The 27956-nt window shown below is 43.2% G+C and overlaps 1 protein-coding gene across 1 annotated transcript; it reads right to left on the bottom strand.

Moving 5' to 3' along the window:
• Window positions 1-39: 39 nt before the first annotated feature.
• RBBP4 (RB binding protein 4, chromatin remodeling factor) lies at window positions 40-27904 on the bottom strand (the record flags this gene model as incomplete). The annotated part of the gene is made up of 12 exons (XM_080692792.1): window positions 40-105; window positions 3309-3419; window positions 3527-3584; window positions 4334-4410; window positions 5706-5783; window positions 7438-7564; window positions 7705-7865; window positions 7979-8094; window positions 10413-10586; window positions 14370-14515; window positions 27217-27364; window positions 27889-27904. 12 exons carry the CDS (start codon window positions 27902-27904, stop codon window positions 40-42), a joined length of 1278 nt encoding a protein of 425 aa, XP_080548918.1.
• Between the last annotated feature and the right edge of the window lie 52 nt (window positions 27905-27956).

Below are 27956 nucleotides of genomic sequence, written 5' to 3'. Positions count from 1 at the left end.
GGAAAAAAAGGGGAGTCTAAAAATCACAAGGTCAGACATTTAAGATCCTTGTCCTTCTGGATCCACGCTTCCTTCAGGATCTTCATCATTATAAATGTTCTCTGCCTGTCCAAAAATAAGAAAAATATATTTAGTGAACATGAAGGTTACTGTCTCTCAAGTCAGTTTCCACAAAAATTTAAGTTAGAGAGCCAGATAATAAACATTTTAGGTTTGTGGATCATATACTTGCTGTTCCAATTACTTAACTCTGCCACTGTTGGATAAAAGCAATCATAGATAACCTAAAATAGGCATGAATCTCGAGTATAGCTGCAGTTCACTAAAAACAGGTGGAAGGCCAGAGGCCTCTGGATTAGAAAATACCTACAAAAGTAAAAGTTTAGCTACTGTTTTGTCTTTTTTTTGGTACCATGAGATTGAAGGGCATTCTACCTCAGCTACATCCCTAACCCTTTTTATGTATTATTACTATTACTACTATTATTATTGTTGTTCTAGGTATGAAACCCAGGAAATTTGATCTCTGACCTACACCCCCTGCCCTGTTTTTTATTCTTCATTTTGAAACAGGATGTCAATAAGTTGTGGAGGGCCTCACTAAGTAGCTGAGGCTGTCTGTGAACCACGAACCTCCAGTCTCAGCCTCCTGAATGCTGGGATTATAAGTGTGCACCACCATGCCCGGCTTTTATGTATTATTTTGAAATAGGGTCTTGTTAAGTTGCTGAGGCTGGCCTTGAATGTGTGATCCTCCTGTCTTAGCCTCAAGTACTACATTTTATAGGTGTGTTACTACACCCAGCTCAATACTGCTTGTTGTATGTGTGTGTATTGCTAGAGATGGAACCAGGGGTATGATCTCTATGCTACACCCAAGACTATTCTAATTTTGTTTTCAAACAGGGTCTTGCTAGTTTGATGAAAACCTCACTTTTTGATGAGGCTGTCCTTGAACCTGCAATCCTCTGGTCTTAGCCTCCCTAGTACTAGCATTACAGGTGTCCAGCCTGAGCAACCTAGTGAGACCCTGCTTCAAAACAAAAATTAATGGGCTGTGTGTGTGTGGGTAGATCTTGGAGGTAGAATGGCCCTCTGTTTGAGCTGGGCGTGGTGGCTCACGTTTGTAATCCCAGCATTCGGGAGGCCGAGACCAGAGGATCGTGGTTCGCGGACAGCCTCAGCTACTTAGTGAGGCCCTTTGCAACTCACTGAGACCCGGTTTCAAAAAACAGAATAAAAAATAGGGCAGGGGGTGTAGCTCTGAGGTCAAATGCCCCTGGGTTCCATCCACAGACCTGCAAAACAAACAACAACAACAACAACAACAAAACCAAAACAAAACAAAAAACAGGGTTTCTTTTTGTGATGATGAAAACACCCAAAAATCAGCTATGATGACAACTGTACAACTCTGAATATGACAAAAACCACTGAATTATAAACTAAAATAAAAAATGCTAGACATGGTGGTGCATACTTGCCTGGGAGTGCAATACGGGGGTAGAAAGCCCCTGGGTTCCATCCCCAGTAACACACACACACACAGCTTACACACACACAGCTTACACACACACACACACACACACACACACACACACACACACACACACACACACACACACACACACACACAGCTTCTCATCAACCTATGGAGACCCTTCTTGCAAAATAAAAATAGGCCCAGTACTTGGGACTCTGAGACATACTTGGAAGGCTAAAGCAAGATTACAGGTTCACACTCAGCCTCAGCAACTTCTGAAGCCCTCTGCAACTTAGTGAGACCTGGCTTCCAAAGAAAAAATAAAATAGAGCTGGGAGTATACCTCAGAGATAGAATGCCCCTGGGTTCAATACCCAGTATAATTAACACAATCAAAACCCATAAAAAATAACTCATTTCAAGCTGAGCATGGTGGCGCACGCTTGTAATCCCAGCATTTGGGAGGCTGAGACCGGAGGATTGCAGTTCGTGGACAGCCTCAGCTACTTAGTATGGCCCTCTGCAACTCAGTGAGACCTGGTTTCAAAATAAAGAATGAAAAATAGGACAAGGGGTGTAGCCTGGAGGTAGAATGCCCCTGGGTTCCATCCCCAGACCTGCTTAAAAAAAAAAGGGCTGGAACTGTAGCCCACAGGTAGAATGCCCCTGGGCTTAATCCCTAGTACCACCACCACCACCAAAAACAACAACAACAAAACACCCAAATTAGCCATTTTTTTGTGTAATTCTGTGACATTGAGTATAGTCAATGTTGTGTAACTATCTCTGCCATCCATCTAAAATACAATTACAGCCGGGTGTTGTGGCGCACGCTTGTAATCCCCGCACTTGGGAGGCTGAGACAAGTGGATCACACAGGCTCGAAGCCAGCCTCAGCTACTTAGTGAGGGTCTCAGTAACTTAGTGAGACCCTGTTTCCAAAAATAGGTCTGGGAGTATAGCCCGGAGGTAGAAAGCCTCTGGGTTCCACCCCCAGCACCACACACACACAAAAACAATTACTTCTTATATTACTGCATATTATTATACATTTTTTTTTTTTGGCTTGCTTGATCATACTGGATACTGAACCGGGTCTTCACTTATATTAGTTACTTTTAAAAAATTAAGTGCTTTTAGCCAGCCCTGGTGGCACATGCTTGTACTTGGGAGGCTGAGGCAGGAGGATCCAGGTTCACAGACAACTTCAGCTATTTAGTGAGGCCCTGTTTCAAAATAAATAAAAAATAGGGCTGGGGGGTGAAGCTTGGAGGTAGAATGCCCCTGAGTTTCATCCCCAACAATGCAAAAAATAAGTAAAAACATAAATAAAAAAAATTAAGTGCTTTGTAATGACAACCACTTAGAATTGGGGTATAGAGGTAGAGAATATTTTTGAAGTCTAGTAAGAAAGCAAAGGTAGTATTTCATGCTGTGTCTAACATATGAAGCACTTATATTTGTTAGATGAAGACAGATGGGAGAAAGACTATATGAAATCTATTAAGTACATTAGAACTAGAGGTAGAGACTGAAGAACTAAGTTTTCAAGTCCAGTTAGCAATAATTCTAATTAGAGGGGAAGAGAAAGAAAAAAAAAAGAGGAAAAGGGAATAAGGAAAAATAAAGAAAATAATAGTATGCTTTAATTACCTGAGTTTAAAATAACCAGAGAGACAGTAAAGTACAGGCAGTTGAAAATGATATAGTGCATATAAACACTAAAGTCACATCTGGGATGTGACTGAACAGGGATAGCAATTGCATTCATAAAGTATATGAATATGAAATGATGTTATCTCATTTAACATCCCCCAACACTTACCATCTGCCATACTTGCATGATATTGTCTTCTGATACAGAACAAATCACCCAAGGTTCATTGGGATTCCAGGAGAAATCAGATATTTTGGCAGTGTGACCACCATGAATAAACTGAAATAGGGAAGAACACAAAGATGAAATGCAGAGAAAGAACATTAAATTACAGACTACTAAAATGTCACAGGCTATGTGAGTATGGCTCAATGCACGCAACATACCAACAATTCTGGTGGGCCATCTTCTGCATCTTCTGGGGACTGTTCCTCTCCAATTTTACTAGCACACACAAAAAAATTTTTAAATGTTAAAATAGATTTACCCTAAGTGGCTGTTTGATTTTTTTTTTTGGGGGGGAGGGGTACTGAGTATAGAACCAAGGAACACTCTACCTCCAAGCTACACCCCTAGCCCTATTTTTTATTCTTTATTTTATTTTTATTTGTGGATCTGGGGATGGAACCCAGGGGCATTTGACCTCCGAGCTACACCTCCTGCCCTGCTTTTTATTCTTTATTTTGAAACACGGTCTAAGTTGCCGAGGGCCTCACTAAGTAGCTGAAGCTGTCTGCGAACCACGATCCTCCCGTCTCAGCCTCCAGAATACTGGGATCACAAGCGTGTGCCACCACACATGGCTCTATTCTTTATTTATTTTTGTGTTTTTTTTATTTTTGGTGGTACTGGGGGTGGAATCCAGAGGCTTTCTACCTCTGGGCTATACTCCCAGACCTTTTTTTTTTTTTAATTATTTTATTTGAAAACAGGGTCTCACTAAGTTGCTGAGAGCCTCACGAAGTAGCTGAGGCTGGCTTCAAACCTGTGCGATCCTCCTGTCTCAGCCTCCGAAGCGTGGGGATTACAAATGTGCGCCACCACGCCCAGCTCTATTCTTTATTTTTTGAAACAGGGTCTCACTGAGTTGCAAAGAGCCTCACTAAGTAGCTGAGGCTGTCTGCGAAACAGACAGTAGCTATCTTTGTAAAGTGTAAAAAATAATTCCATGGAGACAGTAATACAAGATTTACCTTAAATCCCAGACATTGAGCCTACGATCAGTACCACTGGAAGCCAAAATAGTTTCATTGTGAGGCGACCACTGAACCTACAAATAAGAATTAAGAAAACATGAATTTATCCATTACTAAACCTAAAATACCAGCTTTTGTTCCATTTCATCTTTTATTTCTGAAGGTCATGTTTATTATTTTCATCATAAAAAACACAAAACAGGGCTTTTTACACATTAGGCAAGTACTCTTACTATATCCCAACCCATTAATTAATTAATTAATTAATTAATTATTTTGGTGGTACTGGGATTCCTGGAAACCCTTCTCCCTCCGGGCCACCCTCCCAGACACCTATTTTTTTTTTTTAATATTTTTATTTGGAAACAGGGTCTCAAGACAGTGAGGCTGGCTTCGCAGCTATGCGATCCTCCTGTCTCCACCTCCCAAGCGCAGGGATTACAAGCATGCGCCACCACACCCGGCCCCAACTCCTTTATTTTGAAACATGATCTTGCTAAGTTGACAAGGCTGGCTTTGAACTTGGGATCTCCTTGCCTTAGCCCCCAGTAGCTAGGATTACAGAAATGTAACACCCTGCCCATTACATCATATTTATCCTTCATGCTTTATTCAGGCCCTTAGTCAAATGCAATCCAATTCTAACCTAAGCACTAAAATATAGATGATGAAAGGGGGTCGGGGTGGGAGTGGTGGCAACAGCGCAAGCTTGTAATCCCAGTACTTGGGAGGCTGAGACAAGAAAATCACTGGTTTGTAGCTAACCTCAGCTACTTAGTGAGGCCCTGTTTCAAATTAAAAAATAAAAAATAGGGCTGGGGGTGTAGCTTGGAATTTTATATTTTTATTTTTTACTTTTTGGTACTGGAGATTGAACCCAGGGGCATTCAATCTCTGAGATATACCCTCCCAGCCCTACTCCCTTTCTTTTTTGAAACAGTGCCTCAGTAAGTTGCAGAGGACCTAAGTAACTGAGGCTGGCTATGAACCTGTGCGATCCTTCTGTCTCAGCCTCCCAAGCACTGGGATTACAAGCATGCACCACCATGCCCTATTTTTTTTTTTTTTTTTTAACGGTCCTGGGGATGGAACCCAGGGGCCTTCTACTGCCAAGCTACACCCCCAGCCCTACTTTTTATTCTTTGATACTGGGTCTTACTGAGTTGCAAGGGACCTAAGTAGGTGAGGCTGGCTGTGAACCACAATCCTCAGATCTCAGCCTCCCGAATGCTGGAATTACAAGCGTGTGCCACCATGCCCGGCTTAGTATTATTTTTAGCAATGGATAGAGCACAAGTGTGCCCACTCACAAATCCTAATTTTCCTTTAACAACAGTAACAGCAGCAAAGTAGCACTGGTTTCTCTTACCTGGAATATTTCATCCTTATGTGATTCAAAGGAATGCAACTTAAGCTTCAGATTTCTCAGATCCCATAAGGCAACAGTCTATGTACAAAAAAAAGGGAAAGGTAAGAACGAGCAATCCCTCCCCACCCCAAATACTAGGAATCACACCCAGGGCTTTGCTCATATAGGCACACAAACTGAGTTATATCTTAGACCTTTTTATTTTTGACCAGGTCTTGCCAAATTGCCCAGACACATCTGGTTTCCTTGCTTAAGCCTCCCAAACAGCTGGAATTAACAGAAATGTGGCACTGTGCCCTAAACCCAGAGTCATTGTACCTCTAAGCTACAATCCCAGCCTGATTTTATTTTTTATTGGGAAACAGCCAAGGGTGGCCATGAACCTGTGTGATCCTATATTAGCCTTTGTAGTACTGGGATTACAAGCGTGCACCACCATGCCTGATTTAGTATCTCTTTAAAATAAAACAAAACAAAACCTGGATGTAGCTCAGAGGTTCAGAGGTATACACCCTTAAATTAAATCCCCAGGAATAAATAAACGAAAACACACACACACACACACACACACACACACACACACACACACACACACACACACACACGGTGGCATACACTTGTAATCCCAGGATCTGGGAGGTTAAGACAGGAGGATTATAGGATCAAAGCCAATCTCAGCAATGTAGCAAGGCTCGGAGGTTGAATGCCCCCCGAGTTCGATCCCCAGACCCGCAAAAAACAAAACAAAAAACAAACCCTACTGGGCATGGTGGTGCACACTTGTAATCCCAATACTTCTGAGGCCGATATAGGAGGATCACAGGTTCAAAGCCAGCCTTGGCAACTTAGGAAGACTCTGTTTCAAGAAGTAAAATTGGGCTGGGGGTATAACTTGGAGGTAGAATGCCTCTGGGCTCCATCTTTACCAACAAAACAAAACAGAAGCTGGGCATGGTGGCGCACCCTTGTAATCCCTGCGCTTGGGAGGCTGAGACAGGAGGATCGCAGGAGTTCAAAGCCAGCCTCAGCTACTTAGTGAGGCTTTCACCAAATTAGTGAGACCGTTTCCAAATAAAATATAAAAAAGGTCTGGGAGTACAGCCCGGAGGTAGAAAGCCTCTGGGTTCCACCCCCAGTACCACCAAAACAAAACAAAAGAGGAAAACCATGCTGGGTATGGCAGGGCATACCTATAATATGCAACCCCAGCAACTTAGTGAGATTGTTTCAAGGACTGGGAGTATAACTTAGATATAAAATGCTCCTTGGTTCAATGTTCAATCTTTAGTATTCCCCACACATTAAAAAAACCCAAAACTATTTTTTTTGAAGATTTAAAGAAGTTTATTAGAAAGATAGAAATACAGAATAGAAATACAGCCCCATGCCAAAATGGCATATGAGGGGGTGACTTGAAATGAATACACCCAACCCAAAACTATTAACTGAAAGATCTTTGCACATTTAAGATGAAGAAATTCACTGGGATGAATTTCACTGCAGTACTGGGGACTGAATCCAGGGGCATTCTACCTCTGAGTTACACCCCTAGCCCGATTTTTATTCTTTATTTTTGAAAAAGGGTCTCTCACTAAGTTGCAGAGCGCCTCACTAAGTAGCTGAAGCTGGCCTTGAACCTGTGATCCTCCTGTCTCAGACTCCCAAGTACTGGGATTACAAGCATGTATCATCATGCCCAGCTATGTATACTCTTAAAATAAGTCAAACTTGCCTTGTCAGCTGATCCTGTAGCAAGAATGAATTCACTATAAGGATTGAAAGAGAGGCAGTTCACTTCCGCAGTGTGAGCATCAACTGAATGGCTTGGCTTGGAAGTATTGTTTGAACGAGTATCCCAACTTTAGTTAAAAAAGAAAAAAAAAAAAAAAAAAAAGGCAAACATGGTAATAGTTTAAAAATAGTAACTAAATATTAATACACACACACACACACACACCAAAAACAAAAAAAAAAACCCCAAACACTGGCTTCTACTCACATCATAAGTTTCTGATCATCAGCAACTGACCCAAACAGAGACTCATGGAGCAGATGCCAGGAAACATCTTCTACTACTGCTGTATGTCCTGTAAAGATGGTCTTTGCATCGACCACTTTTCCTTCCTTTGGAACGGCACTGATGTCCCATAGGCAGATGGTCTTAAATGTAAAATTAACCATTATGTAAAAGATTCTCACCCCCATACACATCCCAAAAAAGAAGCCAAATGGTAACTAGCCCAGATTTACTTAAAAATTGAAAGGATACACACGTGGTCATCTGAAGCACTAAGTAAGTGCCCACTGAGATTTGGGTTCCAAGAAAGCCCATAGCCTTCCTTCTGATGTCCACGGAGACGCAAGTCTGGGTTGCACTCTCCAGAAGGGTCTGGAAAATAACAGGCACATCAAGACCATCCAATCCACTGTCTCTATGGGTCTAGTAACAAAAGTGAAATGCTGATCCTATTTAAAGCTCCTAAAAGCTGGGCATGATGATGCATGCTTGTAATCCCAGTACTTGGGAGGCTGAGACAGGATAGCAGGTTTCACGGCCAGTTTCAGCTACTTAGCAAGGTTACTTTCAACTTAGTAAGACCCTGTTTCAAAATAGGGCTGGGGTGCAGCTTGGAAATAGAATGCCTTGGGTTCAATCCCCAGTACCAAAACAAAACAAAAACAAACAACAACAACAACAACAACAACAACAAAAACAACCTCCTAACATTTATTAACAACACAGAATCCATTATGATTAAAGATAAAAACTTTGTTTTGCAGCATTGGGAATTGAACCAAGGGGGATTCTACCTATGAGCTACACCCTCAGCCCTATTTTTTATTCTTTATTTTAAAATAGGGTCTAAGTTGCAGAGGGCCTCACTAAATTGCTGAGGCTGACTGAACCTGCAATCCTTCTGTCTCAACCTCCAAAGTACTAGGATTATAAGCGTGTGCCACCATGTACCACAAACAAGCAAGCTAGGGACCATGATGCATGGCTGTAATTCTAGTACTTGGAAGGCTGAAAGAGGATTACAAATTCAGGGTCAGCCCCAGCAATTTGCTAAGCAAAGTTAAAAAAAAAAAAAGCCCAGGATGGTGGCGTACTTGTTATCCTAGCATTTCGGAGGCTGAGACCAGAGGACTGCAGATCTCGGACAGCCCCAGCTACTTAGTGAGGTCCTCTGCAACTTAGTGAAACCCTGTTTCAAAATAAAGAATAAGAGCTGGGCATGGTGGTGAACACTTGTAATCCTCACCCTTGGGAGGCTGAGACAGGAGGATTGCACAGCTGGCTTAAGAGACCCTGTTTCACCGGGCGTGTTGGCGCACGCTTGTAATCTCCACTCTTGGGAGGCTGAGACAGGAGGATCGCATAGGTTCGAAGCCAGCCTCAGCTACTTAGTGAGGTTCTCAGTAATTTAGCGAGACCCTGTTTCCAAATAAAATATAAAATAGTCTGGGAGTGTAGCCTGGAGGTAGAAGGCCCCTGGGTTCCATCCCCAGTACCACCAAAAAGAAACAAAAACAAAAACAAAACAAAACAAAAAAAGGCCAGGCATGGTGGCGCACGCTTGCAATCCCCTTGCTTGGGAGGCGGAGACAGGAGGATCACGCAGGTTCAAAGCCAGCTGTGCTGGCTTAAGAGACCCTGTTTCCCAATAAAAAAGTATAAAATAGGTCTGGGAGTGTAGCCCAGAGGTAGAAGGGTTTCTAGGAACCCCAGTACCACCAAAATAAATAAAGACTAGGGAATTGTACCAAGGGGCATTCTATCTCTGATCTACACCTGTACCCTTTATTTTGGAAAAAGTCATTATTAAATTGCTTAGTATGTATAGGGCCTTGGGTTCAATCCCTGGCACCACAAGAAGAAAAAAGTAAAAGAAAAAGGGCTTATACATTAGCCGGGCATGGTGGCGCATGCTTGTAATCCCAGCACTTGGGAGGCTGAGACAGGAGGACTGCACAGGTTTTTTTTTTTTTTTTTTTTTTTTGTGGTACTGGGGTTCCTGGAAGCCCTTCTACTTCTGGGCTACACTCCCAGACCTATTTTTACATTTTTATTTGGAAACAGGGTCTCCTAAGCCAGCGCGCGCGGCTGGCTTCGAACCTGCGCGATCCTCCTGTCTCAGCCTCCCAAGCGCGGGGATTACAAGCGTGCGCCACCACGCCCGGCTCAAGGACTGCACAGGTTTAAAGCCAGCCTCAGCTACTTAATGAGGCTCTCAGCAACTCAGTGAGACCTTGTTTCCAAATAAAAATATAAAATAGGCCTGAGAGTATAGCCCAGAGATAGAAAAGCCCCTGGGTGCCACCCCCAGTACCACACGCACAAAAAAATAATTATGGAAAAACAAACAAAAAACCAAAAGCAAAAACACCAGGCATGATGACACATGCTTGTAATACCAGTACTTGGGAGGCTGACACAGGTTTGAAGCCAGCCTCAGCTACTTAGAGACCGGGTTTCAAAATAAAATATAGGTCGGGGGCATAGCCCAGAGGTAGAGGCCTGTGTTATTTCCCCAGAACCACACACACACCCACCCTCTCCACTAAAAAAGCTTTTTTCCACTTACAGGAAGACGCATGAAGGAATATATCCACACAATATAACTCACTAAGTGTTAAATTATGCAAAGAATAACAAGCAAAACTGGAATAAGTAGAACTTGCATCTGATTAGAAAATGGGACGTACCTGGTTTAGAAGGATGTTTTGTATAGTCAAAAACAAGCACATCACTCGATGGAGTCTTTGTCGCAATGATACAAGGGTTCTGGGGCATATAGCGGGCCCGGTTTACTTCTCCTTCATGGTTGATCTTGATTTCTATTTCAATTTTCCCACTAACCGAGCCAAAGCCTCCAAATTCTGTCAAAGATGAATTGTGAGGATTAAATAAGAAGTATTTCACATACATATATATTAAGGACACAGCCTCTGAGCTACACCCACAGCCCTTTTATTTTCAAACAGGGTCTCACTGAGTTGCAAAGGGCCTCACTAAGGAGTAGCTGAGGCTGTCTGCCAACTGCGAATTTCCTGTCTCAGCCTCCCAAAAGCTGGGATTACAAACGTGTGCCACTACGATTGGATCCCTATTTTTTATTCTCTATTTTGAAACAGTGCCTCACTGAGTTGCAAAAGGCCTAAGTAGTATAGCTGAGGCTGTCCTTAAACCACAATCCTCCTGTTTTAGCCTCCCAAATGCTGGGATTATAAGTATGTGCCACCACGCCCAGCCAGTCTTTTTTATTTTTGAAATAGGGTCTCAATGAGATGCAAAGGGCCTCACTAAGTAACTGAGGCTGGCCGTGAACTGTGATCCTCCATCTCTGCCTCTCGAATGCTGGGATTATAAATGTGTGTCACCATGCACGGCTTAGTGAGGCCCTTTGCATCTCAGTGAGACCCTGTTTAAAAAAAGTTGCTTGCAAATCACAGCACAGGAGGATCACAGGTTCAAGGACAACCTCAGCTATTTAGTGAGGCCTCCTCAATGTAGTGGGATACCGTTTCAAAATAAATAAAATAGGGTTGTGAGTATAGCTCAGAATGCCCCTGGGTTCACTCACCAGGACCCTCCCCCCCATAAAGGTACAGTATTACTTGTGATCCTGGAAGTCTTGGTAAGGCCATACATAGGTATAAATGATCAAAAAATGATACAAGCCTACAAGCCAGGAATAATAGTGCATGCCTATGATCCCAGTACTTGGGAGGCTGAGATAGGAGGATTGCAGGTTCAAGGACAGCCTCACCAAGTATTGAAACTCTCAACAACCTAGCGCGACTCTTTCAAAACGATTTATTTATTTTGCAGTACTGGGGATGGAACCCCAGGGCATCGTACCTCTGAGCGACACCCCAAGCCCCATTTGTTAGTCTTTTTATTTTTGAAACAGGGTCTCAATGAGTTGCAAAGGGCCTCGCTAAGTATCAGAGGCTGTTCCTGAACTGCAATCCTCAGGTCTCCGCCTCCCGAACGCTGGGATTACAAACATGTGCCACCTCGCCAAGCTCAAAATAATTGGACTGGGAAAATAGTTTGGAGGCTTCTGGGCCCAATTCCCAGTACCACAAACCAAACAAAACACCATAAATTAGAAAAGTTCCTAGCCGGGCATGGTGGCGCATGCCTGTAATCCCCGCGCTTGGGAGGCAGAGACAGGAGGATCGCGCAGGTTCGAAGCCAGCCACGCGCGCTGGCTTAGGAGACCCTGTTTCCAAATAAAAATGTAAAAATAGGTCTGGGAGTGTAGCCCAGAGGTAGAAGGGCTTCCAGGAACCCCAGTACCACCAAAAAAAAAAAAAAAAAAAAAAAAAAAAGTTCCAAAGAAGTCGGGCATTGTGTCAGCACGTGCTTATAATCCCAGTACTTGGGAGGCTGAGACATGAGGATCATAGGTTCATGGCCAACCTCTGCTACTTACTGAGACCTTGTTTCAAAATGAAGAATAAGCCAGGCGTGGTGGCGCACGCCTGTAATCCCCACGCTTGGGAGGAAGAGACAGGAGGATCGCGCAGGTTCAAAGCCAGCCGCGCACGCTGGCTTAGGAGACCCTGTTTCCAAGTTAAAAAAAAAAAAAAAAAAAAAAGTAAAAACAGGAAGTCATGCATGGTGACGCACTTATAATCCCAGCATTTGGTAGGTAGAAGGGCTTCCAGGAACCCCAGTACCACCAAAAAAGAATAAAATAGGGCTGAGGGTGGAGCATGGAGGCAGAATGCCTCTGGGTCCAATCCTTAGTACTGTGGTGGTACACAGGTTCAAGGCCAATCTTAGCAATTGGCCAGACCCTGTTTGGAACTACAGCAAAATAGCTAACATCACAATAACTTAGCAAACAAAAATGAGATGGGAAAGCCGGGCGTGGTGGTGCACGCTTGTAATCCTTGCACTTGGAGGCAGAGACAGAAGGATCGTGCAGGTTCGAAGCTAGCTGCGCTGGCTTAAGAGGCCCTGTTTCCAAAAATAAAAAAGTATAAAATAGGTCTGGGAGTGTAGCCCGGAGGTAGAAAGGCTTCCATCTCACCCCAAAAGAAAAAAAAAAAAAAAAAAAAAAAGAGAGAGAGAGATTGGAAGTGATTATGTCCAATACTGGCAGGGGCATAAACATAAGTCTGTATTATACTCTCGATGGGATTATGAATATTCTTTGAAGTGTTTGAAGTGTAATTGCTTATTTATATATTATGATACTGGGCATTGAGCCCAGGGGCATTCTACATCTGAGCTATACCCCTAGCCCTTTTTATTTTGTTTAGAAAGATGGTCTTGCAATGTTGCGGAGAGTCTCACCATATTCCTGAGGCTGTCCTCTAAACTGTGATCCTCCTGTCTCAGCCTTCTATGTCCTGGGATGATAGGCATGTGCTACTATATCCAGCTTGGAGTACAATTTAATAGTACCAAATATATATATGGCTGGGTTGTGGTGGTGCACGCTTGTAATCTCAGTACTTTGGAGACTGAGACAGGAGGATCCGGTTTCACAGCCAGCTCAGCTTAGTGAGGCCCCCTGCTATTTAGTGAGACCCCATTTCAAAATAAAGAATAAAAAATAGGGCTGGGGGTGTATAGCTCAGAGGTAGAATATCCCTGGACTCAATCCCTAGCAACACACACACACACACACACACACACACACACACACACACACACACACACACACGCACGCACGCACGCACGCTTTTTGTGAGATACTGGAGATTGAGTCCAAGGGTATTTTATCTCTGAGCTATAATTCCAACACTATTTTTGTAATTTTTAATTTCTGTGGTTCCGGAAATGGAACCCAGGATCATTCTATCTAAGAGCTGCATCAGAGCTACACCCCCAGCCCTATTTTTTTTTTTTTTTTTGGTGGTACTGGGGGTGGAACCCAGGGGCTTTTTTTTTTTTTTTTTTAATCTCCGGGCTATACTCCCAGCCCTATTTTATACTTTATTTGGAAAGAGGGTCTAAATTGCTGAAAGCCTCACTCAGTAGCTAAGGCTGGCTTCAAACCTGTGTGATCCTCCTGTCTCAGCCTCCCAAGCACTGGGATTACAAGCCCGAACCACCAAGCCCGGTATTATTTATTGATTTTTTTTGTTTTGTTTTTGTGGTACTGGAATGGAACCCAGTCGCATTCTACCTCAAAGCAACACCCCAGCCCCATTTTTTTATTCTTTATTTTTTGAAGCAGGGTCTCATTGAGTTGCAAAGGGTCTAAGTAACTGAGGCTGTCTGCAAACCACAATCCTCCTATCTCAGCCTCCCAAGTGCTGGGAGCACAAGCTTGTGCCACCAAGCCCGGCTTATTTCATTTATTTTAAAAACAGGGTCTAAGTTGACAATTTCATTACTTGCCAAGGCTGCCCTCAAACCTTCATTCTCAGCCTCCCAACTACTAGAAATACAGGTATGCACTACCATGACTAGCTTTGCGTCTTTAAATTGTAGAAATTTCTGTCACCAGTTTAGTAAAGTTTGTAGTAAAGATGCAAAACCAATTATAAGTATTTCGTCTACATTACAAACTCAGCTTTCCTAAGCTTTAATCTTATTTCTAATTTGAGGCTATTTACCAAATTGGGTATCCTTTATAATTAAAAACACAAAATATATATCCCACATATCATAAAGTCTTTCACCTTTAATATCCCTACCTCCTTTCTCACTGTCGTAGTGTGATGCGTCGAACTGCGCATCATCATTAGGGAGCTGTACGCTGGCTATCACGAGGTGGTTCTGCTCATCCGACGTATGTGTCCCCAGGACAAGTCGATGAATGCTGAAATCCTTCCCTTCTGGTCTGTAATAGTAATAAAAGGTCACTAGTCAAATAAGCAACACCAAGTGAAACTACAAAGTTAGTGACATACATACACGCAAAAGGCACCATAACAACCAATTTTTGAGAGAATAAAGTCACTGAAAGACCGATTTCCTACTCTTTCTCTCCCTCTTGTGGTATTGGAGATTGAACCTAGAGGTGCTCTACCACTGACCTCACCTCTAACACCCCCTTTAATTATTATTTTTTTTTTTTGGTGGCACTGGGGGTGGAACCCAGAGGCTTTCTACATCCGGGCTATACTCCCAGACCTATTTTATATTTGGAAACAGGGTCTCACTAAGTTGCTGAGAGCCTAAGTAGCTGAGGCTGGCTTTGAACCTGCGTGATCCTCCTGTCTCAGCCTCCCAAGCCCAGGGATTACAAGCGTGCGCCACCACGCCCGGCTTCCCCCTTTAATTTTGAAACAGGGATTTGCTAAGTTTTTTTTATTTTGTTTTCTTTCTTTTTTTGTGGGTCTGGGGATGGAACCCAGAGGCATTTGACCTCCGAGCTACACCCCCTGCCCAATTTTTTATTCTTCATTTTGAAACAGGGTCTCACTGAGTTGCAAAGGGCCTCACTAAGTAGCTGAGGCTGTCCGAGAACCACAATCCTCCAGTCTCAGCCTCCCAAATGCTGGGATTACAAGCGTGCACCACCATGCCCGGCTGGGTTTTGCTAAGTTTCTAAAGGAGGATCACAGATTCAAGACCAGACTGGTAAACACAGGAAGACTCAACCAACCAGGCCAGAGGTATATGTAGGAAGTAGAATGCCACCAAATTCAATCACTAGCACCAGAGAGTGAATTAGCTATGTACTTTTTTTTGGTACTGGGAATTGAACCCAGGGGCATTCTCCTTCTAAGATAAACACCCAGCACTTACTTATTTTGCAGTACTAAGGATTACCAAGGGCATTCTACCTCCAAGCTACAACCTCCTATTTTTTATTCTTTTATTTTTAAAAGGGTCTAAGTTGTGGAGGGCCTCACTAAGTAGCTGAGGCTGGCCTTGAACCTTCATCCTGTCTCAGTCTCACCAGGGTCTTGTTGGGTATGGTGGCTCAAGCTTGTAATCCCAGTACTTGGGCGGCTGAGACCAGAGGATCACAGGTTCAAGACCAGCCTCAACTACTTAGTGAGGCCCTTGCAACTTAGACCTGCTTCAAAAATAAAGATTAAACGCTGGATGTGGTGGTGCACACTTGTAATCCCAACATTTGGGAGGCTGAGACAGGAGGAGTTCGCGGATAGCCTCAACTACTTAGTGAGGCCCTTTATAACTCAATGAGACCCTGTTTCAAAATAAAGAATAAAAAAATAGGGCTGGGGCTATAGCTCAAGAAGTGGAATGACCCTGAGTTCCATCCCCAGTACCACAAATAAATAAAAAAATAAAATAAAACAAACAGGATTGGGGATGTAGCTTGGAGGTACTATACTCCTGAGTTCAATTCCTTTTAAAAACTGGGTCTTACTAGGTTGGCCAAGTGTAGTTATGTGCTGCTGAGGATATCCTTGATTCTGCAACCTTATAGTCTCAGCAGGTGCTGGGATAACTCCTTATTCTTTCCAAAGTATTAAAAGGAAACAACTATATATACACTAATTCTTTTGCTTACTAAAACCTGTTAAAAGGGAAAGGGAGGCTAGGTAGGTGTGGTGGCCTGCACCTATAAGTACCTGGGAGGCTGAGCTAGGAGTCACAGGTTGTAGAGCAGCTTCAGCAAGTATTGAGCCTCTCAGCAACCTAGCAAGACCATGTTTCAAAATTAAAAAAAATAGGCAGGTATGGTGGCGCATACTTGTAATCCCAGTACTATGGAAGCTGAGACAGGAAGATTGCAGGTTTACTTCCAGCCTCAGTTACTCAGTGAGGCCTTCTGCAATTTATTAAGACCCACTTTCAAAATAAAGAATAAACCACACATCATGGCCCAGATTTATAATCCCAGTACTTTAGAAGGCTGAGACAGGAGAACTGGAAGTTTTCAGCAAGTAGTGAGACCGTTTCTTTTTTTCTTTTTTTTTTTTTTTTGATGGTACTGGGGTTCCTGGAAGCCCTCCTTCCTCCGGGCTACACTCCCAGACCTATTTTATATTTTTGAAACAGGGTCTCTTACGCCAGCATGGCTGGCTTCGAACCTGCGCGATCCTCCTGTCTCCGCCTCCCAAGCGCGGGGATTACAAGCGTGCGCCACCACGCCCGGCTGAGACCGTTTCAAATCAACCTAGCAAGACTGTTCAAATAGAAATAAAATTGGACTGAGGGTGTAGCTCTAAAAAGTAGAATGCCTCTGGGTTCAATCCCCAGTACCATTAAAATAAATAAATAATGACTCCAAGTTGGGGAGGGGTGCAAAGAGAAAGGAGGGCCTAGGGTGTATGTTGCTCAGTTAGAGAGCATGTACTTAGCCTTTGTGAGATACAGGGTTCAAACCCCAGTACTCTGATCACCACCCTCCCAAAGAAAAGATAGAAAGGACATCAGGTAAACTAATGGTTTAAATATTTGCTAAGCAATCAATAGATGTAATGCTCCCAATGCATCAAAGTACAGAAACGATTAAGACATGATTCTTGGCTGGGCATGGTAGCATATGCCTGTAATCCCAGCTACTAGAGTGGCTAAGGCAAGAGAACCTCAAATTCAAGGCCAGCCTCCAAAATTTAGCATGATACCACCTCAAGAATAAAAAAAATATAGCTGGAGTTGGGCACAGTGGCTCAAGTTTGTAATTAGCATTCGGGAGGCTGAGACGGGAGGATCGCAATTCGAGGACAGCCTCAGCTACTTAGTGAGGTGCTCTGCAACTCAGTAAGACTCTGTTTCAAAATAATTAAGAAATAGGGCTGGGAGTATAGCTTGGAGATAGAATGCCCTGGGTTCCATCCCATATATATATGAGCCAGGTGTGGTGGTGCATGGTGCAAAGTTTGTGGCCAGCCTCAGTAACATGTGAGACCCTACATAACTTAGTGAAACCCTGTTTCAAAATAAAGAATGAAGAAGGGATAGGGGTTTGGCTTGGAGGGAGAATGCCCCTGGGTTCAATCCCAGGGGGAATTTGGACCTGTGCATGAGAGTGACTGCATAGGCTTATAGTCCCAGTGCCTGGAAGGGTGAGACAGGAGGATCACAGGTTCAAAGCCAGCCACTGCAATTTAACGAGGCTCTCAGCAACCCAGTGAAACCCTGTTCCAAAATAAGAAAAGAAAAGAAAAAAAAAAAAAAAAAAGGAGGGGAGGAATGGGAGTCAGGTGTGGTGGTGTTCACCTATAATCTTAACTACTTGGGAGTCTGAAGAAGAAGAAAGAAAAAAAATCAGCAGCACCAGGCCCCAGAGAGGAGGGGGACTCAGAACGGAGTTCAGAGCCACAGAGGAGATACGCTGGCTTCATGCCCGAGGACAAGGCAGCAGTGCCTTACTGCTGGCGACAGCGGCGAGTTCACCGAACGGCTCCAGACCAAAGCACTCAACAGCCCACCAGGCTCCAGAGAGGAGCGGCGGACAGCGAGCCAAGGTGAGCCGCTGCAGATCAGCCTGGAGGAATTCGGCAGATTTCTCGGTGCAGGGAGCATCTAAAGCTCCCAGTGGCTGGGCTCAGCACACTCTGCAGGGAATCAGAGCAGAGCTCAAAAACAGAGAAGAAATACGCCAGCCCCGCGGCCGAAGGCATGGCAGCGGTGCCATATTGTCACCGGTGGCAGCAGCAGCGAATTCAACAAGTCCACTACAGTTCCATCTGCACACTCAACAACAGTGAGTCAAATTGTGGCCCCTAGAGGAGAAATCCCAGTACTGTACTCCCAGGGACTTGACCCAGTGGGGGAGTGGCAGTGGCAGAGATATCACACCATAGGAGAACGCCCAACCTGGCACCCTCCATGGTCTAAAGCAGCCTCGATTGACTCCCTGGGTCTGAGACTCTGCCATACAACCCAGTAAAGGAGTAGTGGGTACCGAGATACCACAGACTCGAGATCCAGAGCACCTTAAATCAAGTCGTAGTGACCAAGGGAAGAACCCAGAGAAGGCACAAACTTCCGAAATCATGGGAAAGAGGAATAACAATGGAGGAATGAATACCCACAACCCCACAACATCAGAACCTGATAAAACAGAAAATCAGAGATTTCTAGAAGATCAAATCAGGAAAATAACTGTAGAAATAATAGAGGTGTTTCGAAAAGAATTCAGAGAGAGCCAAAAAGAGATAAAGGATGCAATTAATGAAGTAAAGGCCTCAATTCAAAGTACAAACAACCGATTAGACCACATGGAGAATAGAATCTCGCTCTTAGAAGATGATCATTCAAAAAATGAACGCATAGTTTCTAATTTAGAAAAAAAAAATCCGACAGCAGGAATTTGACATTGAAAAAATATGGGCCCATTTTAAGAAAGCTAACCTAAGAATAATTGGAATAGAGGAGGGAAAAGAAAGTAAAACCAAAGGGATCAACAATCTCTTCAAGGAAGTAATAGCAGAAAATTTTCCAAACATAGAGCAAGAGGTCGATACACAGGTCCAGGGAACTTATAGAACTCCCTTTAGACAGGATTGATGATCCCCACGCCACATAACTGTTAAAATGACCAATGTGGAAGCCAAGCAGAGAATCTTAAAGGCAACAAAAACAAAGGGCCAAGTGACATTCAGAGGCAAACCAATTAGAATCACTCCAGACTTCCCAAACCAAGTCATGAGAGCCAGAAGGGCTTGGAGTAATATATTCCAAACTCTGAAAGAAAACAACATCCAGCCAAAAATTCCCTACCCAGCAAAACTTTCTATCAAAATAGATGGGGAAATAAGAAACTTCCACGACAAACAGAAACTGAAGGAATTTATGTCTTCAAAACCAGCGCTAGAGAAAATACTCAAAAGAGATTAACTACAAAGAAGAAATAGGTAACACACACCAGAACCAGAGAAACAAGATTTTCCATCCAAGAGACAACTAAGATTGGTTATCTGTGGAGATTCATTATTTATGTTAGTCTTTTACCTATCTCTAAATTGTATTGTTTGCTTTTATTGTTGCTAATTTTTAGGATTTCTAGTTGAAATATTAATATACCTTCAGATATAGCATTTGGAAATATTTTTATCCCATTCTATCAGTAACTTTTAACTCTGTTTACATTGTCTTTAGATATACAATATTTTTTATTTTTGGGGGAGTTTGTTTACCCTTTTGTTGCCTGTGCCATTGAAATCATATCCAAGAAATCACTGCCAATTTCAATGTTGTGAGGTCTTATGACCCAGATTTTCTTCTAAAAGTTTATAGTCTTAAGATTTATATTAGGTCTTTTATCTATTTTGAATTAATATTTGTATATGGTGTTAGGCAAGGGTCCAATTTTATTCTTTTTCATGTAATTATTATTTTTCAACAATATTTAATTAAAAGATAATTATTTCCTCCACCAAATGTTTGTGGAAACCTTGTCAAAAATAACTTGACAATATATGGAAGAATTTATCTCTAGGCTTTTATTTAACTCCAATGGTTTATATATCTGCCTTTAGAACAGTACTACACGGTTTCAATTATTGTAGCTTTATAACATTTGAAATCAGAAAATATACATCTTCTAGCTTTGTTCTTTTTCGAGATTGTTTTAGGTACCTAGAGTCCATATTCCATATTAGAATAGTTTTTTTCTGAAAAATAATAAATGTATGATAGTTTCACCTAAAAAAAAAAAAAAAGGAAAGAAAAAAAAGAAAAAATATTCTCTGGTAAGAAAGAAAGCAAAAAGAAATATTGAAATGTTATCTTAAGTCATCAAAAGCTTGGTATCAGACAAATGAAACTGTTATGTGAGATTATCATTGTTAATTTTGGATAAATTGCTATAATACTAGATGTCAACCACTAAGCCAAGCATGGGAAGGAGGGATGGGGAGGGAACGGGGTGGGGATCGGGTAGGGGCTAACTGGGCAATGTGTGCCTGTATGTCTACAAAAGTATTTTTTTTTATCCCATTATGATGTATGAATACAGTGCACCAATAAAAAATAAAAGAAAAAGAAAAAAAAAAGAAAAAAGAAAAACCACAGGTTCCGAACACCCCAGTCTTAGCAACTTTTTTTTTTTTTTGCGGCACTGGGGATGGAACCCAGGGGCATTCTACCTCCAAGCTATACCCCCAGCCCTATTTTTTATTCTTTACTTTGAAACTGGGTCTCACTGAGTTGCAAAGGGCCTAAGTAGCTGAGGCTGTCCTTGAACCACTATCCTCCAGTCTCAGCCTCCCAAATGCTGGGATTACAAGCATGCACCACCATGCCTGGATTAGCAACTGTTCTCCCCCCCCACCCCCCATGGTACTGGGGATGGAACCCAGGGGCTTTCTACCTCTGGGCTATACCTGCAGTCCTACTTTTTATATTTTATTTGGAAACAGGGTCTCATTAAGTTGCTGATAGCCTAAGTAGCTGAGGCTGGCTTTGCACCTATATGTTCCTTATGTCTCAGCCTCCCAAGTACTGGGATTACAAGCGTGCACCCCCATGCCCAGTTTAGCAACTGCTTTAAAATAAAAAAATAAATGCTCCTGGGCTCTGTCCCCAGTACCACAAAAAAGGGGGACTGGAGATGTAGAATGCCCCCCCCCAGTCTAATTTCTAGAACCAAAAAAGCCCAACCAACCACAGAAACCTACTTCCTGTCCTCAAAAAGTAGGCAAGTCAGCCCTGTTTCAAAATAAAAAATAAGCTGGGCGTGATGGCACATGCCTTGTAATCCTAGTACTAGAAGGCTGAGACAGGACCACAAGTTTAAGGACAGCCTCAGAAGTAGTGAGACTCATCAACCTAGTAAGATCCTGTGTCAAAATAAAAATAAGAGGGCTGGGGGTGTAGCTCGGAGGTAGAATGCCTCAGGACTCAATCCCCAGCACCATAAAATAAAAAGAAACAAATAAAAAATGACACCAGGCATGGTGGCGCATGCCTGTAATACCAGTACTTGGGAGACGGAGACAGGAGGATCACCACCAGCTCCAACAACTTGGTGTCATTAAGACACTAGACAATATATAATACACAACAAAAGTTTAAAAAATATTAGTTTAGGTAAAAAGATGACACCTACCAATTAAGAACGCATTTATGAAAGAGATATGGTCTCAAAAATGATAATACTGCTGGGCATGATGCTGCATACCTGTAATCCTCAATACTTGGGAGGATGACTCAGCAGGATTATGGGTTCAAGGACAGCTGCGGTAACTTAGCAAGACCCAGTTTCAAAATAAAAAATAAAATCGGGCTGAGTTTATAGTTCAGAGGTAGAATGCTCCTGTGCTCAATCCTCAGTACCACGAAAACAAAAGAAACCAAACAGAAAAGCAAAATACACATAATTACACAGTGAAGTATATTCCAACTTGAAAATGAAGATACTTGAGTTTTGGAAAACTAAGCAATCTAACATCACGGAACTACTTAGTTATAAGAACTAGGACCAAAGCCCAACCAAAGTCCAAATCTGGCCTTTTTCAAAATTGGTGCTAGGGATTCAACTCAGACATTTTATCTTGGAGCCATATCCCTCAACCTTTTTTTTGAAATAGGGTCCCCTTAATTTGCTAAGGTTGGCCTATAACCTGTGATCTTCCTATTTCAGCCTCCCAAGTATTGGGCTTGCAAATATGTCCCACCATGCCCAGCTTTTTGCTGCTGCTGCTGCTGTTGGTTCTAGTGAACCCTAAGGCACTTGACTGAGCCCTCCTCCTTTTAAATCTTGAAACAACTGTCTTGCTACTACCACACTGGCCTTGAATTTGGGATCCTCTTGCCTCAGCCTCCCAATTCCAAATCTGATTTTAGATAAAAACAAAGTATCATGTGACCCAAATGTTATGCTCATGCTCTATCACTGAGCCTAGAAAGAAGATGAAAGTCAGATCTTTTACTGTGCAGTGCAAGTTTTAAGCATTCTGGATTCTGTATTGTAGGAAACAAAGAACTGTGGAAAGTTTCAAAGACGGGACACAGCTTATCACTTGTGTTGTTTCCTTAGAATAATTTTAACAGGATAAAGCAAGTTTTTTGTTTTTTTTTGTGTGTGTGGGTCTGAGGATGGAACCCAGAGGCATTTGACCTCCAAGCTACACTCCCTGCCCAATTTTTTATTCTTTATTTTTGGAACAGGGTCTCACTGAGTTGTGGAGGGCCTCACTAAGTAGCTAGACTGTCTGTGAACCGCGATCCTCCAGTCTCAGCCTCCCAAATGCTGGGATTACAAGCGTGGGCCACCACGCCCGGCTCAAAGCAGGGTTTCTTAGTGTTGTTCCAGGTTAGACAGTATCAGCATCATCTCGGAACTTGTCAGAATTTTTTTTTTTTTTTTTTTTTTTTTGCGGTACTGGGGATTGAACCCAGGGGCATTCTATCCTTGAGCTCCCAACCTGATTTTTTATTCTTTATTTTTGAAACAGGGCCTAAGTAGCTGAGGCTGGCCATGAACCCAGATCCTCCCGTCTCAGTCTTCCAAGCACTGGGATTACAAGCATGTGCCACAACACTCAGCACTCAGAAATGTAAATTCTCACTATACTCCAAACCAACTAAATCAGAAACCCCAGAAGGCGGGCCAATCTGTTTCAGAGTCCACTAGCTGATTAGGTTGTAAATTATAATTTGAAAACTTCTGGTCTGGGTGAAAAATATGTTGCACAAGATTCATAAAGGTTTATTAACTGACCACCTATCAAGGGGATAAAGGAGAAAATGTTAAAAAGCTGACTATGGCAGAGAAATAGGAATAACAGGACAAAGCTGAGTGGAACAATCGTGGAAGGAACCACTTGGTTTAGAACATGTCAAACCAGGTGTGGTGGTGCACGTTTGTATCTCCAGTACTTGAGAGGCCAAGACAGGGGGTTCAAAGGTTCAAAGCCAGCCCTGGCAACCTAGTGAGAACCTGTTCCCAAATAAGAAATAAAAAGCCAGAGATGATGGTGCATGTCTGTAATCCCAGTACTTAGGCTGAGATAGGAGGATCACAGGTTCATGGCCTGCCTCAGCTGCTTAATGAGGCTCTCTGAAATTTGGCGAGAATCTGTATCAAAATAATAAAAAATAGGACTGGGGATGTAGAGCTCAGAGGTAGAATGCCTCTGGGTTCAATTCCCAGTACCAAAAAATAACATGCCAAGTTAAATAAGCCAATAAAAATCTAGAGAAGATACCTGTAAGCAGCCAAAATGTAGGAAGAACTCAGATGCTGGGTCTAGATATACCAATAGGATTTGAATTCCTCTGTATAGATTTATCAGCATCTACCCTAAAAAAAAAAATATGGGCAGAAGACTGGAAATGGTGATGCATGCCTATAATCCTGGTACTTGGGAGGCTGAGAATGAGGATTGCAGGTTCAAGGCTAACATTAGGAACTTACTGAGACCCAGGTTAAAAAAAGGTGGTGTGTGTGGGGTTCTGGATGCTACTCAGAGGTAGAATGCCCCTTGGTCCAATCCAGTTTAAGGAAAAAGGGGGGGGGGAGGGGCCTGGGGATGTAGTTCAATAGTAAAGCACCCCCCCCAGTTCTACTTATTTACATAAATAAATAAGCCTGGTACCCTGCAGGTTTATAATCCCAGTAATTTAGAAGCTGAAGCAAGAGGATAGCAATTTCAAGGGCAGCCTCAGCAAGTAGACGCTCATCAACCTAGCCCTATTTTAAAATAACAAAATAGTCGGGTTCATTAGCTCACACTTGTAATCCCAGCATTTGGGAGGCTGAGACAGGAGGATCGCAATTCCCAGACAGCCTCCGCAACTTAGTGAGACCCTGTTTCAAAATAAAGAATAAAACTTGGGCACGGTGTGTAGCTTGGAGGTTGAATGCCCTGGGTTTCATCCCCAGACCCACAAAACAAAACAAACACCACCACCACCCAATAAAACCCTATTACCTAGCTTTGTTAAAATGGAAATCTGCTGAGAGTCCAGATTCAATCTTGGAAAAATTAGACCAAATCCCTCAAACCTAACAAAGCATTACATTACCTGGAAAGCTTTTAAAGACATAGTGGCCAGTATTTGGGACTCAGCAGTCCAACATACACAATTTAGCATTAAATATAGATTAAACCTGGAATCACCAACTATTTTCTCATGAAGCACTAACCATGCTAGGTGTGGTGGTACAGGTCTGTAATCCCAGCATCTGGGAGGCTGACAGGAGGATTCTGATTTGAAGTCAGTCTTAACAACTTAGTTAGATCCTTAAAAAAAAAAAAAAAAAAAAAAAAAAAAGACAGAGTATGGAAGCCAGGTATAGTGACACATGCTTGTAATCCCAGCACTTGGGAGGCTGTGACAGAAAGATCACAGGTGCGCAGCCAGCCTCAGCTACTTAATGAGGCCCTCTGCAACTTAGACACTGTTTCAAAATAAATAAAAAATAGGGCTGGGTGTGTAACTTGGGTTGGGGCTTGGAGGTAAAATGCCCAAGTTCAACCCCCCACACCACACATACAAGTATTATACACATGTTCTCAAATGGCCTTAGCTACCACTGAAAACTCCTGACAGAAATGATTCCACTTATTCAGAATTCCCCAAGTATTTCTGATCAGTGGTCAGCTAAATGTGGGAATGTCTGGTCAGGATAAAGAAGCTTCCAATTCTAAATTTCTAGGTATACATAGAAATACTGCCCCTAGGTGTTTTTTAAGTACCCCAATTATCACTTTACCAATTTCTCAGCCCTTTTTATTATTTTTTCCCCCGGTACTGGGGATGGAACCCAGAGTCATTCTAACTCTGAACTACACTCCCAAAACTATTCTTTATTTTTGAAACACAGTCTCACTGGGTTGCAAAGGACCTAAGTAGCTGAGGCTGTCCATGAACCACCATCCTCCTGTCTCAGCCTCCCAAATGCTGGGATTACAAGCTTGCCACCACACCTGATTCTTATTTTTGAAACAGGATCTTACAAAGTTACCAAGGTTGGCCTCAAATTTGCAATCATCTTGTTTCCCAAGTATTCTGATTATAGAGGTGCATACTAACTTTCATTGTTATATGCACTATGTGTAACAATTTTAGAATGTTATTTTGAAAAGTGAAACAATTACTTCAACAAGCACATTGGTTTTGCCAAAACTGTACCATATTTAGCATCTGCATTCCCCTTCATCCTTCCATTGTCACTTCTTTGTAGAATGTAATCCTGATATTCAAAGTAAGGTACGAACTGGGCATGGTAGCGCTTGCTTGTAATCTCAGTACTTGGAAGGCTGAGACAGGAGGATCACACAGGTTTGAAGCCAGCCTCAGCTACTTAGTGATACCCTGTTTCCAAATAAAATAAAAATTATAAAAGGGAAGTACATTTACCTTGCTTTGACCATTTCATTTATCATTCTAATTAATTTCTATTCATTGATATGTAAAGCCCAGTAGAGCCTCAATAAATGTAAGCCAAATTAAATGATATACTATCCCCTCCATTACAGGCAATCTATTTTGTTATACTCTCAGCCTTTATTTGTGGGTTTTTTTGTTTGTTTGTTTTTTGTTTTGGTGGTACTGGGGATGGAACCTAGAGGCCTTCTATGTCTGGGATATACCTATTTCTTTTTAATATTTTATATTTTATTTAGAAACATGAACCAGGAGTGGTGGTGCACACTTGTAATCCCAGCATTCGGAGGCTGTGGACAGCCTCAGCTACTTAGTAACGCCCTCTGCAACTTAGTGAGACCCTGTTTCAAAATAAAAAATAAAGAGCCAGACATGGTAGCACATGCTTGTAATCCCCACGCTTGGGAGGCTGAGACAGGAGGATGGCACAAGTTTGAAGCCAGCCTCAGCTGCTTAGTGGGGCTCTCAGCAACTTAGTGAGACCCTGCTTCCAAGTAAAATATTAAAAAAAATAGGTACAGAAGTATAGCCCAGAGGTAGAAAGCACCTGAGTTCCACCCTCAGTGCCACAAAAAAAAAAAAAAAAAAAAAAAAGGCCTCACGGTGCTGAGGCTGTTCTTGACCCTGTGATCTTTCTTGTCTCAGCCTAAGTACTGGGATTACAAGCATGTGCCACCACACTCACTTCCCTCAGAATACTTTCTTCTTTTGTACTGGGGATTGAACCTAGAGGCAAAGTACTTTTAAGTTATAACCCCACCCTGGTTTTTTATTTGGAAACAAGGTCTCATTAGGTTGCTGAAAACCTAAGATGCCAAGGCTGGCTTTGAACTTGCCATCTTCCCATTGTAGCCTCCTAAGTACTGGGATTACAAGTGTGGGCCACCACACGGGGCTCAGAAAATTTTTTGAAAGCTGAGAAGTTTTATATTCTTTGGTCAGCTACAATCGTAATACGGCTACTCGATTCTGTACGAGTGAAAAAAATCATTATTTTTCTCTTGCCAACTAAAAGATCATTTTACATTCAGCTTTACTTTTTGGCCTACAGAAAAAAAAAAAAAAATGTCAGTAATATGGAGTTCCTAACCCAGGGACCCTGCATGGACCCCGGCTGGCTAGCCGTTCACCTCACTGAGTAGTAAGCAAAGGATGGAAAAGGGAGAAACGAATTTTAAGTTTGGTCTAACTGGAGAGAGAGAGGAGAGGAAAACAGAGGACATCAGCGTGAGAAATGTACACTGGAGATAAAAGTAACTTTCAAAAGATTCGTGTCACCTGGTTACATCTGGGAGCCACTGTGCAGTTAGGCTGGGCCATTCCAGAGCATGGGTCATCACCAAATCATACAGAAAAGGGGTGTTCTTCTTCCATATTTTGTACTCCTCGTTGATCACACGTTCTTCCACTGCGTCGTCAAAGGCGGCTACATTTTTAAAACAAATTAAGTTAGCGAATAGGAACGGTAGCCGGATAAGCCTCTCCAAGCTACCGGCCTGGCCCCTGCGTCCCGACGGCAATGGAGGGGTTTCTCTGGCCTCCCAGGCGCGGGCACAACCCACACTGCGCTCGCCTCGCGGCCCGGAAGTCCGCGGGCCACCCGGGCGGACATTCCGTTATCCGCGGGGCCTTCGCCGCCCGCCCGCCCGCCGCCCGGCGGCAGCGCCGGCCAAGAGGCCCCGCGATCCGGGAGCGACGCGGGCGGGCCGCGGGGGCGGAGGGGCGACCGGGCGCCGGGAGGGCTCGCTCCGCGCGGCGGCCCCCGCCAGCCTCGCCCCGTCTGCCCCCGGGAGCCGGGCGCGCCGTTCGCCGCCCGCGGAGCCCTCCGCGCGCCAGCGTCGCGGGGCTGTGCTCGGCGGAGTCGGGCCTGCCCTCCCTGCTAGGCCGTATGGAGGCCGCGACGCGGCCCCGACACCGCTCGCTCAACCGAGCCGGCCCCGGCGCCCTCACCTTCCTTGTCGGCCATGGCGGCGGGCTACTCTGGGATCCCGGGGTCGTACGTTGCGGGAGGGGCGGGG

The sequence above is a fragment of the Muscardinus avellanarius genome (assembly GCF_963383645.1).
Source record: "Muscardinus avellanarius genome assembly, chromosome: 3".
In the NCBI taxonomy this organism is placed as follows: domain Eukaryota; kingdom Metazoa; phylum Chordata; class Mammalia; order Rodentia; family Gliridae; genus Muscardinus; species Muscardinus avellanarius.
Note: the sequence above shows the minus strand (reverse complement) of the source record. Positions and strands in the feature narration are given on the sequence as shown.